General features: G+C 36.1%; 1 protein-coding gene across 1 annotated transcript in view; it reads left to right on the top strand.

Moving 5' to 3' along the window:
* LOC149797700 (heat shock 70 kDa protein 12A-like) overlaps positions 1–17586 on the top strand; it is a 32553-nt gene extending 14967 nt beyond the window's left edge. Inside the window, exons 3-6 of the mRNA XM_089960466.1 lie at positions 6076–6381; positions 12922–13146; positions 13885–14041; positions 16336–17586. Coding sequence (XP_089816592.1) covers positions 6076–6381; positions 12922–13146; positions 13885–14041; positions 16336–17408 — 1761 coding nt within the window. The 3' untranslated portion in view covers positions 17409–17586. The remainder of the gene's footprint in view (positions 1–6075; positions 6382–12921; positions 13147–13884; positions 14042–16335) is intronic.
* The last annotated feature ends 904 nt before the right edge of the window (positions 17587–18490 follow it).

The raw sequence follows: 18490 nt of genomic DNA, 5'->3' as shown, positions 1-18490 counted from the left end.
ATATCTCCGTGAGTTATCGTGTTTTACGAATCTCTGGGTCAAAAACTAAAAGTTTCACAGCCCAAAGTTTTTTATTGTGTTAAATTCCTTGGCAAATGCTGTCAAGTCTTGCTGCATGTGATGGTTTATAATGGCATTGCTACCCTTGGAATCTAGTGTGATTAGTACGTAGCTTTGAGTTCATCTTGGTTGTTGTTGTGGGGTTTAACGCCATTTTTCAGCACACGATAGGCTATACATGGCGGCCAGTATTAATGGTGGAGGAAGAACCCGGGAAAACCCCGGAAAGAACCACCGACCCACGAGAAGCTACTGGCAAGCTTTCTTACATACACACATTGGCCGAACCCGAGACTGGAACCCATGCAGACAGGTGAAATGGCAGTGATCCGTAACGGTGAGCGCTTTAGACCACTCGGAGCCCCTGTGTTCATAATGTGTGTATGTATGTATGTATGTATGTATGTATGTATGTATGTATGTATGATATAGAAAAATTAGTGGTATCCTAACCCCTGCTATATTTTAAAGAGACTTAGCAGCCTAATGTACATAATGAGATGTAACGGAATGACGCAATATCTTGTGTATGTATATGTATATATATATATATATATATATATATATATATATATATATATATATATATATATATATATATAGTATGCACTATGAAAATTAACAACCGTTACAACGGCTATAAAAAAAATCTGGAGACGAATGATGGAGGTAGAATTCTTAGAATGATAAAACTGTCTTGTATGTAGAGACTAGAGTTTTTTTTATCCTTTTTGTTACACGTAAAACATTATTCATTAATGCGGTCTGATTTTAACTGAATATGCCTTTGCAATTTTTTATTATTCATACGAAGGGTATTTAAATTCTAAACATTACTGTGCTGTACACAAAATTGTCTTTAGTAGTGAACAGAAATGTCATTGTATTCCCCTCAAGGTACTTCCTGTGCATCTCTGTACACTCTATCGGTCTGATCATTTAATTATTATGCGCCATTTTGGAGAAAGCTTGCCAGTAGCTTCTCGTGGGTCGGTGGTTCTTTCCGGGGTTTTCCCGGGTTCTTCCTCCACCATTAATACTGGCCGCCATGTATAGCCTATCGTGTGCTGAAATATGGCGTTAAACCCTACAATAACAACAACAACAACAATGCGCCATTTTGTATTCACTTTATGGTATGGTGTTCACACATTCTTAAAACTGCACACCCAACCGCATGGCGGTTTCATCTCGTATGTCGCTATGAGAATTGTTGATGACTGGATTGAGCCAAAAGTTCACATGGTGCTAAATCAGATGTGGCAAAGCCTGGATGCTGACCTCATTCAAGGTGTCTTTCACTATGGTAAATTTATGCAAAGGGCATTGTCATGGATATCTTAGGAACCGGTATGCGGTCTGGTGGATTCATATGAGCCGTCGTAGCGGACAAAAGCTGCTCCCATTAGAATATCACGTGTTGGATCAAATTGCATGTCTTTAAAGTACCATTTTCTAGATCGAGACTTTATATTTTATATGTTGAATTATACAGTGGTGGTTTAAAGTTCTATTTCCTATGTTGACGTTTTACAATGTATATCATATGTCGAGAATCCCTAACTGACACGTTGTATGTAACTCTTTCTGATGAAAGTTCCATTTCACATGGCGAGTATTCAGATTTCATATGTTGAATTTCAGAGCAACGAGAAGCAGCCTCCTTGTTTAAAAATAACGCGTTCGGTTCACTAGAGCGACCTCTAGCAAAGAAATGTATAGTAATTCTCGATCTGTGAATGTTAACTTTCAAACTGTAAATGCACGAAACTTATTGGCGCCTCATAATTGTATACACGAATGATATATCTTAATACTCTATATTATTCAGAATTGTTCAAGTGGAAATTGTGTAATGTTACTTTTAACACCAACACATCATTTCACCATATAAATATAACAATTCTGACAAGCACAATAAAATGTCCAACCACCGCTGTGTAATTCAACTGATACATTCTAAAAACGCAACATACGAAATGGAACTTTCAGCACAATCAATGTGATTCAACATATTAAAATGAAACTCTCGACATATGACATTAAAATTTCAAAACAACCGCCGTGTAATTCAGAAGATACAATCTAACAATTAGACATTGGACATAGAATTTTGAACCAGCGCTGTGTAATTCAACAGATGAAATCTAAATATAAAATGGAACTTTCAACATACAAACTTTGAACCAACACGTAAATTAGGAATTTTCGACGTATGACATCGAAATTTCAACCACAGTCGTGTAATTCAAACGACACAATCTAAATCCTCGACATAGATGATATAATTTTCAATCACTATTGTTTAATTCAACAGATACAATTTAAAATCTCGACCTAGACAATGGAACTTTAAGGACAAGCACTTTTGATACAACACGTGAAATTGGAATTCTAAACATATGACATTAAAACTTCAACGGCAACGTTCTGACTGGACCAGCTTTTGTCGGCTACGGTGCATCATAGTTTCGCACATTTTGGCAGCATTTTTAACGTCCAGTGACACTAGCAGAATCAGGCACAAGTATATATACGAAGGGGCCTTCTGCGTGCACAACCTCCTCTGACAGTCCGACTATGTCGAGCGATCTGTGGTGTCTGATCGTTTTCTCCGATCCAAACTTTATTATTTTGTCTGAATACTGTAAATCCTTGTTTAAACACCTGTGACATATCACATTCAAACATCTCGGGTCACTCTTTTCATATTTGGCGAGTACTTCGTTAGCGATTCCATCCCAAGTTTGATTTCGATTATCCGACAACAAATGCGAGACACATCTTACATAAACCTTTCTGAGCATCAAATGAATGTTTCGTATATTTGAAACAGCTGAACAATCAATGTCCATGATAATAGAAATATTTTTCACTGTGTATCTATCATCTTCAACCATTTCTTCCTTCACGTCAAGCATTTTTCAGCTCACAAATCTCAGACAACGGTCTTCCAGAACGTTAGTCATCTTCCATGGATTCGCTATTATGTTTGAAACGATAAAACAACATCAGAATTGTAGGATATGACAGAAAATTTAATCCGTAAACTTTATTCAACTCAGCCTTGATATCAAGCGGGGGGAACTGTAATAGATCCAGACATCACAGTGTGCTCTTTGCTCAGTAGCAGAATTACTTTTATCTTCTTCGACATCTTTAGGTCACTATCATTTACATATGTTACATATGTTACCTCACATGCATATATCTGCATGTGTGCTGTACATGCATATATCCGTATGTGTGCTGTACATGCATATATCTGCATGTGTGTTGTACATGCATATATCCGTATGTGTGCTGTACATGCATATATCCGTATGTGTGCTGTACATGCATATATCCGCATGTGTGCTGTACATGCATATATCCGTATGTGTGCTGTACATGCATATATCTGCATGTGTGTTGTACATGCATATATCTGCATGTGTGTTGTATATGCATATATCTGCATGTGTGCTGTACATGCATATATCTGCATGTATGCTGTACATGCATATATCCGTATGTGTGCTGTACATGCATATATCCGTATGTGTGCTGTACATGCATATATCTGCATGTATGCTGTACATGCATATATCCGTATGTGTGCTGTACATGCATATATCCGTATGTGTGCTGTACATGCATATAACTGCATGTGTGCTGTACATGCAGCAACAGATCATTTCGTCTATCGACTGGCATGAAATACATGTATGTTGACTAGTTTAAATTAATCAAAAATATTTTAAACAAATTTTTCAGAACGTCTCAAATAACTCTCCAATTTTGAAGGCATTTACCATGTCAGCATTTAACTTAAAAATTACGTTATTCTTCTTCTTCTTCTTATTATTATTATTATTATAGAAGACAGAAATAACTTTCAACATATGCATGTAAAATTAAAAATATATTTCAAATTTTCAGATGCCTTTGTAAAATGTGAAATAAAAATCAATGATGAATACTATTTAAAATAGAAATAATGTTTGAAAATAATGTATGATATTCTTTTAAACATAATATAAAATTATGAGATTGATTTCAATTGTTTTTTTAAATTTGCGTCATATATTAGCAAGTGTTTTGTCCTATTACAATACTAATAATAATAATAATAATAATAATAATAATAATAATAATAATGTCTAAATTAGATATTTATAATGCTTGTCAAATTGCTGTCATTTTAAATACCATGCAAATATAAACCAAGCAATTTGTTTTGGAGTGAAATCACTTGTATTCAAACGGCATTAATTTTGAATGTTTGACATGTAAAAAGTGATGAGGGAGGGAAATTAACGCTAGCTCAGGTCATGATGAACATAAGGCTGTTCCGTCACCGGCGGTTCCGCTCTTAGGTTTTTGGGGGCACCTTTGAAGCTGAAAAGTTATTTGCGCTACATCTGGTACAATATAGAGAAAGTAATACACACGTATATCTCATTCACTTACATGGGGTTGACATTAAGTTTTGACACCTATTAGGAAAAAAATTGTGCTGCATGAAGCAGATGGCTGACAAAAATGACTGCTTCTGTATGCTGGGGAAATATACTTGAAATTGCGCAAAGAATGCTAATTGTGCCTATCCTTGATATACATAAATTAATTTTCACAGTGTATGGATTGATAGTTGGATATGTACTTGTAAAAGTTTAAAATATATTTAAAACAAATAGTAGTAAAGAAGCTATGGGCTTCTTTTTTTATTAACCCCACCCCCAATAAAATAATAACTTACCTCAAAATGTCAGGAAATGAAAATAGACCTGCAAAGCGAGCATTCTTCTGCCTCATCATACGCAAGGCTTAGACGTCTACTCTCATACCCAAACTAACCCTCATCGTGCATATATCAAAATATAGACAACTGTACGTTGTTACCCAGCCCACAACCGGCCAAGGATATATACGTATCAGCTTTCTATGCAAGAATTGCCAGAGGGTAAAATCAGGGGGAAAAATTGCCGTAACATGGTGAACATTGGACACGAAAGAATTGTTAAATGACGGAGCTAAACCTGAAGGCAAATTTAAACATTCGTTCAATTCCTCTCTTCTCTTTCATATAATCATATATGATTGTTTGAATGTAATTGGGCATTGATATTGTTGTTGTTAGCTCTTTATATAGTATGTATTGCAGCAATATTGTGTTTGAAATATACCTACTTATGGGAAACTTAAAGGTCTTCGGATTATGGCATTGTTAATAATAAGGCAATTTCAGGTTATATGCCTTCGACCGTAGTAGTAGTTGTAGGGTAGTAGTAGTGATAATGAAATAGTTAATGCATGTTAAATTCTTAGAAATTAAGTGATATTAAAAATGATTTCCTTCAATCCTAAATAAATTCGTTTTGTTTTGTATCCCGGATAAGAACCGACGTCTATGATGGTCATATAAGATGATACAGTTGAAGATATATAACCTGAGAGTGCTTGATTATTAACTATGCCATAATTCTCATCTAAATAATCATTGTCTCAAACAAACGCACAATAACAGCGAATTCAGTGCATATAAGTGTGTCGACTTTTTGTCACGAAATTCTGCAAATCAGTAAAAATATCTTACATTTACAACGTTCATTAGCGGAGCACTTGTCCGTGTTTTAGTACTACCCATATAAAACTGACTATATACAGGAATGATATTGCTAACATCTGATCTGGATGAAAATAATTCATTACTTTGGATATACTGCACATAAAACCTCTCAGTATTTGGAACCGTTCAGTGGCACTGACTTATGTGAGTGTACTACTAAAAAAACTAGGAGTCCTCCGATTCCATCCAAGCTCTTGGATTGGATAATAGCTGTTCCGTCAAATAGAAAGATAAACGTTGACAAGCTGCATTACCTAATAAAGTTAATGTATTCATTTCAAGTGTACAACTGCACCTTTATCGCCGTCACCATGGTTAAAAGTTCTGGAGTTAGGACATAGTTTACCATCGTATCACATCTAGAATTGAACACACTTTTTAACATGTATAATTTTTTATTTTAGTCTTCCGGGAAACCCAATAATCTTATGGTGGCAGCAATCGACTTTGGAACAACATTTTCAAGTTGGGCGTGCTCCTTCACACATAATTACCAGAAGGATCCAACAAAAATACTTGTTAAAGAATGGAACAGCGGAGTAGGCATATCTTCCAAAGCACCCACTACAGCTCTCATAAGACCAGATGGCGAAACTTTGGATGCCTTTGGTTATGATGCTGAAGACAAGTATGCAAGGTTGGCAGAGAATGACGAACACAAAGACTGGTACTATTTTAGAAGATTCAAGATGTCGCTATTCAAAGACATGGTAAGTTGACGTTCAGTAATAGAATCTTCTAGTGTTTTGTTATAATTATGTAAATTTTTGTTACCTTTAAATATGTTAAATAAGGTCATTTATTTAAAAAAATAATATAATAATAAGGAAATGCATGTACATATATCATACTTTAGGGACATTTATGATATTATTTTTCTTCTAAACGAGTCAATCAATATGAGACAATAGACATGTAACTGTTTTACTGTGGTTGGTATAACAATTTGCTTATAATACATGTTTTGACGCTTTGGTGGTTATAATACTCTGCCAGTAATATATGTTTTGAAGCTGTGGTGGGTATAACACTTTACTAATAATGTGTTTTGACGCTGTTGTGGGTTGACCCTTTTGCCAGTGATATATGGTTTAATTTGGATCAGATGAGCCTGGATGTGGGAACGTAATATTTTGTAAGAAACTGATTAAAAATAAAGCATTTGCCATATAAATAAGAAACAGAATATTTCACAATAAAACTTAAAACGTCAAAGCGAACTGCCACGTGTCTTTAAATACAAGATGTTGCAGAAACATTAATTACCATTTTCTTTGGAGATAAGTCCTTAGCTGATTTACCAAATTACGTCTGAGCGAACCGGCACGTTATATAACCGGTAAAAATGAACTATTTGAGTGAACCAACACCTTATAAATACGGTAAGAAAGAATCATTTGAGTGAACCAACACGTTATAATACGATGAAAAAGAATCATCTGAGTAAGCCAAGATGTTATACATACGGTAAAACGAAAACCATCTGAGTAAACCAAGATAACTATACATAAGGTAAAACAAAAACCATTTGGATAAACAAATGCATGTCATACATACCTTATACAATTAAACACTTTAGTAAACCAACAGCACATGTACAACCAGAGACATCTGAGTAAAACACACACTCACACAAAACACACACACACACACAGATATATATATATATATATATATATATATATATATATATATATATATATATATATATATGTCTGTGTGTGTGTGTGTGTACAAAAACAGATTAACATTTGAGTAAACCATCAAATATTATATACAATATATAAACAGACACATTGGAGATAATCTACAAATGTTGTACATACGGAGCAACGAAAAACTTCTGAGTAAACCGACACATGTTACACATATAGTAAAACGAGAAACATTTCAGTAAACTGATACATGCTACACATACGGTTCAACGAGAAACATTTCAGTAAACCAGTATTATGTCATTATAACCGGAAACATTGGAGTAAACCGAACACATGCCATAAATACAGCTGAACCAGAAACATTTACGGTAGTAGAATTTTCCCTTTATTGCTGTCTGAACTCGAGATAAAAAAAATAAAAACTCAGTATAGCGATAAGAATATACATTCTTATAATTTAAGCAAGCTAGCAGCAATCATTAGAAACAAAATGTTAAGCAAAACAGTTTCTAGTTTTAAAAACTCCTCAAATTAAGTTAGCCAAATATTACTAGTTTAAATTTAAGCGGAAGATGCTAAATTGTCATGTTTTATTAATGTTGTATGAGACGTCTATTCCTAAAGATGCAGCATAACACGACATGAATGCATGCAAATCGGCCAGTTAACTATGTATTAGCATAACGCCACATTAAGGCATGCAAAGCGGTCAGTTAACAATGTATCAGCATAGCGCCACATTAAGGCATCCTGACGCCAAAGTAAGGCAGAAAAATCAGTTAACTATGTATCAGCATAACACCATATGAAGGAATGCTGACACCACGTGAAGGCATACAACTCAGTTAACCATATATCCGCAAAACACCACATGAAGGCATGCTGACGCCAAAGGAAGGCAGACAACTCAGTTAACCATGTATATCAAAACACCACATGAAGACATATAACTCAGTCAGTTAACCATGTATCCGAAAAGACCACATGAAGGCATATAACTCAGTTAACCATGCATCAGCAAAACACCACATGAAGGCATATACCACAGTTAACCATGCATCAGCCAAACACCACATGAAGGCATATAACTCAGTTAACCATGTATCAGCCAAACACCACATGAAGGCATATAACTCAGTTAACCATGTATCAGCCAAACACCACATGAAGGCATGTAACTCAGTTAACCATGTATCAGCAAAACACCACATGAAGGCATATAACTCAGTTAACCATGTATCAGCAAAACACCACATGAAGGAATATAACTCAGTTAACCATGCATCAGCCAAACACCACATGAAGGCATATAACTCAGTTAACCATGTATCAGCAAAACACCACATGAAGGAATATAACTCAGTTAACCATGCATCAGCAAAACACCACATGAAGGCATATAACTCAGTTAACCATGTATCAGCAAAACACCACATGAAGGCATATAACTCAGTTAACCATGTATCAGCAAAACACCACATGAAGGCATATAACTCAGTTAACCATGCATCAGCAAAACACCACACGAAGGCATATAACTCAGTTAACCATGCATCAGCCAAACACCACATGAAGGCATATAACTCAGTTAACCATGTATCAGCCAAACACCACATGAAGGCATATAACTCAGTTAACCATGTATCAGCCAAACACCACATGAAGGCATGTAACTCAGTTAACCATGTATCAGCCAAACACCACATGAAGGCATATAACTCAGTTAACCATGTATCAGCAAAACACCACATGAAGGAATATAACTCAGTTAACCATGCATCAGCAAAACACCACATGAAGGCATATAACTCAGTTAACCATGCATCAGTCAAACACCACATGTAGGCATACAATTCAGATAACCATGTATCAGCAAAACACCACATGAAGGAATATAACTCAGTTAACCATGCATCAGATAAAACACCACATGAAGGCATATAACTCAGTTAACCATGTATCAGCAAAACACCACATGAAGGCATATAACTCAGTTAACCATGTATCAGCCAAACACCACATGAAGGCATATAACTCAGTTAACCATGCATCAGCAAAACACCACATGAAGGCATATAGCTCAGTTAACCATGTATCAGCCAAACACCACATGAAGGCATATAACTCAGTTAACCATGTATCAGCCAAACACCACATGAAGGCATGTAACTCAGTTAACCATGTATCAGCCAAACACCACATGAAGGCATATAACTCAGTTAACCATGTATCAGCAAAACACCACATGAAGGAATATAACTCAGTTAACCATGCATCAGCAAAACACCACATGAAGGCATATAACTCAGTTAACCATGCATCAATCAAACACCACATGTAGGCATACAATTCAGTTAACCATGCATCAGCCAAACACCACATGAAGGCATATAACTCAGCTAACCATGCATCAGTCAAACACCACATGAAGGCATATAACGCAGTTAACCATGTATCAGCCAAACACCACATGAAGGCATATAACTCAGTTAACAATGCGTCAGCAAAACACCACATGAAGGCATATAACTCACTTAACCATGCATCAGCAAAACACCACATGAAGGCATGTAACTCAGTTAACTATGTATCAGCAAAACACCACATGAAGGCATATAACTCAGTTAACCATGTATCAGCAAAACACCACATGAAGGCATATAACTCAGTTAACCATGTATCAGCAAAACACCACATGAAGGAATATAACTCAGTTAACCATGCATCAGATAAAACACCACATGAAGGCATATAACTCAGTTAACCATGTATCAGCAAAACACCACATGAAGGCATATAACTCAGTTAACCATGTATCAGCCAAACACCACATGAAGGCATATAACTCAGTTAACCATGCATCAGCAAAACACCACATGAAGGCATATAGCTCAGTTAACCATGTATCAGCCAAACACCACATGAAGGCATATAACTCAGTTAACCATGTATCAGCCAAACACCACATGAAGGCATGTAACTCAGTTAACCATGTATCAGCCAAACACCACATGAAGGCATATAACTCAGTTAACCATGTATCAGCAAAACACCACATGAAGGAATATAACTCAGTTAACCATGCATCAGCAAAACACCACATGAAGGCATATAACTCAGTTAACCATGCATCAATCAAACACCACATGTAGGCATACAATTCAGTTAACCATGCATCAGCCAAACACCACATGAAGGCATATAACTCAGCTAACCATGCATCAGTCAAACACCACATGAAGGCATATAACGCAGTTAACCATGTATCAGCCAAACACCACATGAAGGCATATAACTCAGTTAACAATGCGTCAGCAAAACACCACATGAAGGCATATAACTCACTTAACCATGCATCAGCAAAACACCACATGAAGGCATGTAACTCAGTTAACTATGTATCAGCAAAACACCACATGAAGGCATATAACTCAGTTAACCATGTATCAGCAAAACACCACATGAAGGCATATAACTCAGTTAACCATGTATCAGCCAAACACCACATGAAGGCATATAACTCAGTTAACCATGTATCAGCCAAACACCACATGAAGGAATATAACTCAGTTAACCATGTATCAGCCAAACACCACATGAAGGCATATAACTCAGTTAACCATGCATCAGCAAAACACCACATGAAGGCATATAACTCAGTTAACCATGCATCAGCCAAACACCACATGAAGACATATAACTCAGTCAGTTAACCATGTATCCGAAAAGACCACATGAAGGCATATAACTCAGTTAACCATGCATCAGCAAAACACCACATGAAGGCATATAACTCAGTTAACCATGCATCAGCAAAACACCACATGAAGGCATATAACTCAGTTAACCATGTATCAGCAAAACACGACATGAAGGCATGTAACTCAGTTAACCATGTATCAGCCAAACACCACATGAAGGCATATAACTCAGTTAACCATGTATCAGCAAAACACCACATGAAGGAATATAACTCAGTTAACCATGCATCAGCAAAACACCACATGAAGGCATATAACTCAGTTAACCATGCATCAGCCAAACACCACATGTAGGCATACAATTCAGTTAACCATGTATCAGCCAAACACCACATGAAGGCATATAACTCAGTTAACCATGTATCAGCAAAACACCACATGAAGGAATATAACTCACTTAACCATGCATCAGCAAAACACCACATGAAGGCATGTAACTCATTTAACCATGTATCAGCAAAACACCACATGAAGGCATATAACTCAGTTAACCATGTATCAGCCAAACACCACATGAAGGCATATAACTCAGCTAACCATGTATCAGCCAAACACCACATGAAGGCATATAACTCAGTTAACCATGTATCAGCCAAACACCACATGTAGGCATACAATTCAGTTAACCATGCATCAGCAAAACACCACATGAAGGCATATAACTCAGTTAAACATGTCAGCAAAACACCACATGAAGGAATATAACTCAGTTAACCATGTATCAGCCAAACACCACATGAAGGAATATAGCTCAGTTAACCATATATCAGCAAACCACCACATGAAGGAATATAACTCAGTTAACCATGCATCAGCAAAACACCACATGAAGGCATAAACTCAGTTAACCATGTATCAGCCAAACACCACATGAAGGCATATAACTCAGCTAACCATGTATCAGCCAAACACCACATGTAGGCATACAATTCAGTTAACCATGCATCAGCAAAACACCACATGAAGGCATATAACTCAGTTAAACATGTCAGCAAAACACCACATGAAGGAATATAACTCAGTTAACCATGTATCAGCCAAACACCACATGAAGGAATATAGCTCAGTTAACCATATATCAGCAAAACACCACATGAAGGCATATAACTCAGTTAACCATGTATCAGCCAAACACCACATGAAGGCATATAACTCAGCTAACCATGTATCAGCCAAACACCACATGTAGGCATACAATTCAGTTAACCATGCATCAGTAAAACACCACATGAAGGCATATAACTCAGTTAAACATGTCAGCAAAACACCACATGAAGGAATATAACTCAGTTAACCATGTATCAGCCAAACACCACGTGAAGGAATATAGCTCAGTTAACCATATATCAGCAAAACACCACATGAAGGAATATAACTCAGTTAACCATGCATCAGCAAAACACCACATGAAGGCATAAACTCAGTTAACCATGTATCAGCCAAACACCACATGAAGGAATATAACTCAGTTAACCATGTATCAGCAAAACACCACATGAAGGCATATAACTCAGTTAACCATGTATCAGCAAAACACCACATGAAGGAATATAACTCAGTTAACCATGCATCAGCAAAACACCACATGAAGGCATATAACTCAGTTAACCATGCATCAGCAAAACACCACATGAAGAAATATAACTCAGTTAACCATGTATCAGCAAAACACCACATGAAGGCATATAACTCAGTTAACCATGCATCAGCAAAACACCACATGAAGAAATATAACTCAGTTAACCATGTATCAGCAAAACACCACATGAAGGCATATAACTCAGTTAACCATGTATCAGCAAAACAAGTTTTACTTTTGTTGTCTTTTAAGAATCTAACACGCGAGACAACAATAAAAGACGAATCTGGGAAAAAGTTACCAGCAATGAAGGTGGTACGTCTTGTTATTCGATATCTGAAGGATGATCTCCAAAAAGAATATGCATCTAAAACTGGCGGTGAACGTTCTTATCAAGATATGATCCAATGGGTTCTGACAGTGCCGGCTATATGGAACGATAAGGCCAGACGCTTTATGCGTGAGGCAGCTATACAGGTAAACTAAACTAGTTTTAATGTATCTCGTGTATATACTAGGTCATTACAATATATACATCCATGCTGATCATTAAAAAATACTTTTGTGATCATATATGGTATGTTGAATGTTTTCTTTGTACTTCTAGAATTAGATTTTCCTTCTACATCACGTACTGAATGTGCTGCAAACGCCAACAAGTCATGTATCACAGTGAATTTGTAACAGGTTCGTCTATGCCGTGAAGGAAACATCAATCTGTTTTAATTAATCGTACGATTTAAAATAATGTAAAGTAATTTAACAATAAAATAAAAAATATCAGTGATATTTGCAAAATTAAGTGGATAGTTAATTTTCCTAATGGGACAACGAATTCTTGCACATGTCTTCATTAAAAAGAGGAAGGATTACTATGCATACATCGACAATAATCCGTCCATTCTAACATTTTCAAGTAAACAAAATGTAGGCCATATTCAGCTAGATCTAAGTACTTTTAAAAGATACCAAAATCGTCATAAGAAAATGTATATCAAAACATGATGTATACCACTAACAATTCTACTAGAAGGACTGCCTTGATCGCCTCATCATCACAAGCATAATAATAATAATAATAATAATAATAATAATAATAATAATAAAGCAATAATTATAATCATCATCGTAATAGCAACAGAACAACAACATCAAATATGGACTTCTATAATGGGTAAAAGAATACATGAAAATTATATTTCTACTTGTCCACAGGCTGGCATCAGCAATGATCAGTTGCTCATTGCACTGGAACCAGAAGCGGCATCTTTATATTGTAGATATATTCCTCTTGAGATAAAGTCATCAGATGGTGGAACAACGATTGTCCATTTTTCTCCTAGAACCCGTTACATCGTTGTTGATGCAGGAGGCAAGCACACACACACACACACACACACACATGCATACATGTACGTTACAGGCAAAATACAGTTAGGCATTTTGTAAATTGCCTGATAAATTTGGGCATTTCAATAACATCTGATATTTTGGAGAATTTGGAAATGATTAAATTTCGCAGGCGTCGTACATCATGCTTGTTATTTTCCTCAATACATTTTACCAAGTGACTGATGCTAAAAGACTGAACAAAATGAATTATCCTTTAGATATTTCAAAAATAAAAATATATGAATAAAATCAAACAGATTATAGAAATATATACTGAACCTAGAATATAAAAATATAGACTGGCTCCAGAATACAGAAATAAATACTGACCTCAGAGTATAGAAATATACTCCGACCTCAGAACATAGAAATATATTGACCCCAGGAAGAAATTCCTAACTGTTTGACAATCTAAACGTGTAATTTATGTTTCATACGTTCTGAAGAAGGTAATATCATAAAAAATACATTGGAATTTGCAAGTCTTCCTATAAGATATGATGGGAAATTTGTCGAGCTCATGTTTTAGACTGGCGGGCTACCAGGTAAAGATCTTGAAAGCCCGCTTAATTTAAGTATCCCAAAGAAGGCACTTCAAAATAAAACAGATAGATTTATTTACGTCCTTTCTTCGTCGTCGTAAGTTTTTAATAATTAATTTTCTTTTGAACAACAACAAAATGAAGGACAAAATTATTTCATGGTATGTAGCCAAATTTACCACATAGTTGCTGAGATTGAGCGTGTTGTTAGTACCCGGATTCCAGGTACAACATTTATCTGACCCTGCTTATTTTTTCATTTTTTTTATTATTATTTTTTTAATTTTTTTTTTTATTTTTTTATTTTTTTGCATTGAACGGCACGTCGATAGGTGAGGAACGAGAGCCTTTACAAAGGACACACCGAGGCAGCCAACCCGGTCCTGCTAAGGGTAAACGGGTTATGGCAGCATATAAAATTGTTACAACACATCAACCTCGGATAGATTATACATTTTCCAGAAACGACGCGTTTATTTATTTTTATTGTTTTTTTAGGGGTGACCGCTCCGGTGGCCTAGTGGTTAGAGCGTCCGCCTCGGATGCGGGAGGTCGTGGGTTCGATCCCCGGCCGAGTCATACCAGAGACTTAAAAAATGGTACTAACAGCTGCCTCCCTTGGCGTTCAGCATTAAGAGGTTAGTGTTAGGACTGGTCGGCCTGGTGTCAGGATAATGTGACTGGGTGGGACATCATGCTACATGTCTGCGGCATGATGCCCCAGTGCTAGACATCACTATAAACTGCCACATTGTAGACATCGTAGCGATATGACTGAAAAATTGTTAAAGCTACGTTAAAAATAAAAATCACCTCACATCACATTTTTAGGGGTGAGAATAAAAAATATTGCATGAAAAGTACCTCATAGTCTATGGAATCTATTTCCCAAGTTTTGACCATGAGAAAGCTTTGTTTTAGCTCTTCGAACTAACTTTATTGTACACGAAATATTTTGAATAACAGATATTGTTACATAGTTGGCTACACGTTGTACACGTAAGAGTTGAGTACAGAGATTATTATACAGTTGGCTAGACTGTTTACACCACACTCTGAGAGTTCCAACAGGTTTTGAAATCATTACAACAACCAAATTTGCTAAATCTATTGCCATGACACACAAATATATCTGCGCGTGGCAGGAAAATATCATAATCCATATTTCCCCTCCAAAAAAGATGCAACTGCCATATACATGTTGTCAGCAGTTTCAATCTAATTTGTTTTATTCAGTCTGCACAAAAGCACGCTCACACACCTATTGGAATATTAATGTTCAATTTATTCTTGGGAAAGGTATTATTTTCTCTCTCTCTCTCTCTCTTTATATATATATATATATATATATATATATATATATATATATATATATATATATATATATATATATATATATAGTATTTGCTTTGTAAAAATTCCTTACTACCTCATCATTATATTAATAACAGTATACTTGCCGAAAGACAACAACCAACAGTTACAATGTATATAGAAAAAGAGACATTAGTTGTATGACTCCATTATTCATCCTCAAGTGTGACTTGCATATTTGAGTATAGTCACCTGGCCGAGAACAATACTTTTAGTTACTTATTACGTATACATTGCAGTTTATGGCATGTAAGTATCCGTAAAACGTTGTCTCATAAGCTCAAGTATTGATATATCGATCTTGCTCTTGGCCAGTGAATCTTCGATCAGTGACACTACGAACAAATTTGCATTCCAGGTGGCACCGTTGATATAACGATTCATGAAGTAATGGAGGACGGGAACTTAAAGGAAATTCATAAGGCAACAGGAGGCGCATGGGGAGGACGGGAAGTAGATAAAGCATTCAAACAGTTCTTGATCAACATATTCGGAAATGATGTTCTTAAAAAATTTAAAGTCGACGCAACAGAAGACTATATTGGGCTCTTTCGTGATTTCGAAGTGAAGAAAAGGAAGATATCTCCACATGCCACAGATTATCTCACGTTCACCATGCCACTAACATTAGTCAATATATTTCAGAGAGAAAGTGGGATAACCCTAACAGAGGCAATCAGTCGAAATCCGTTAGCGGCAAACATTACTCTCCGCACAGGGAACAAACTGAGATTGGATAGTTCTCTAGCGAGAAGTTTTTTTGACAGACCAGTGAAAAGCGTATTAGAACACTTGCAAGTCTTTCACGACAACCATGAAAAGTATGGGATATCAGTTGCCCTTTTAGTTGGAGGTTTTTCTGAATCTCCGATGCTAAGTTGTGCCATTCAAGAAAAATGCTCTTCTTGGAAAGTCTTGGTTCCAGACGATGCCGGTCTCGTAGTGCTGAAAGGGGCTGTGCTATACGGCCACGATCAATCATCCATTGTTTATAGAGTCGCTAGATACACATATGGGGTTAGTGTTGTACGCCGTTTTATTCACGGTAAACATCCAGTTGAAAAACTGATAGTGTATGAAGATGGAACAAGCATGTGCAGAGATATTTTCAAAAAATTTTTAGAGGAGGGTTCGGTAATTAAACATGGTCAAATTGTACATGAGGAAAAAGGATTTACTCCAGGGAGACCTCAAAATGACTTCGTGGTCATTCGTATTTATGCAAGTACTAAGAAAGATGCACAGTTCACAACAGATGAGTCCTGTTTCTATCTGGGAGAACTTCAAGTTGGGGGTCTTGACTTGAAATTACCACGTGAAGAACGTGCTGTAGACTATACTATTACACATGAAAGCACGGATCTGCATATACACGCTATAGATCCAAGGACGGGCAGAAAGCTAAAAGCTTCGGTAGACCTTTTAAATTAAGCCCCACTCAGAAGACTTGGGGAGTTACTTGTTTTTTATAATGAAGGGAGAACGAAAATGGGCTCTGTGTGTGTGTGTATGTGTGTGTGTGTAGGATGTACTTTCCTATATGGAATGTACTTTACCAAATTTGAAGCAACCACAAGAATGTACTCGAAACCTTTTTATCGAATCTACAGTTTGAAAGGGGATTTTAGGCTCAAGGACTGAGAACATATATTCATTTTAAGATTCTCTTTTAGAAATGGAAAGTAAATTTTAATTAAGTTTGGTTTATCTCCATAACTCCTTTCTCCCTCTTTTCAATTAATAGTATCAAATTATGCGTTCCAGTCATTTTCCCGAACACTTACTTTTCATACTTCATATCTATGATAATCATATTTGATAATGATTTACGTTTTAATACAACTAAAACGGTCAATAGCGAAGTACTTTGTGCCTTATCCATGGCGTACATAATAAATAAGATAATATGGATAATATGGAAGAATTAGTACCTTATCCATGGCGTACAGAATAAATAGGATAATATGGAAGAATTAGTACCTTATCCATGGCGTACAGAATAAATAGGATAATATGGAAGAATTAGTACCTTATCCATGGCGTACAGAATAAATAGGATAATATGGAAGAACTCAGTACCTTCTCCATGGCGTACAGAATAAATAGGATAATATGGAAGAACTCAGTACCTTATCCATGGCGTACAGAATAAATAGGATAATATGGAAGAACTCAGTACCTTCTCCATGGCGTACAGAATAAATAGGATAATATGGAAGAACTCAGTACCTTATCCATGGCGTACATAATAAATAGGATATGGAAGAATTAGTACCTTATCCATGGCGTACAGAACAAATAGGATAATATGGAAGAACTTAGTCCCTTATCCATGGCGTACATAATAAATAGGATAATATTGAAGAACTTAGTACCTTATCCATGGCCTACGGAATAAATAGGATAATATGGAAGAACTTAGTCCCTTATCCATGGCGTACATAATAAACAGGATAATATTGAAGAACTTAGTACCTTATACATAGCCTACCCGAATTAATAGGATAATATAG

The sequence above is a fragment of the Sinohyriopsis cumingii genome, chromosome 6 (assembly GCF_028554795.1).
Source record: "Sinohyriopsis cumingii isolate HCF-2022 chromosome 6, ASM2855479v2, whole genome shotgun sequence".
Classification (NCBI taxonomy): domain Eukaryota; kingdom Metazoa; phylum Mollusca; class Bivalvia; order Unionida; family Unionidae; genus Sinohyriopsis; species Sinohyriopsis cumingii.
Note: the sequence above shows the minus strand (reverse complement) of the source record. Positions and strands in the feature narration are given on the sequence as shown.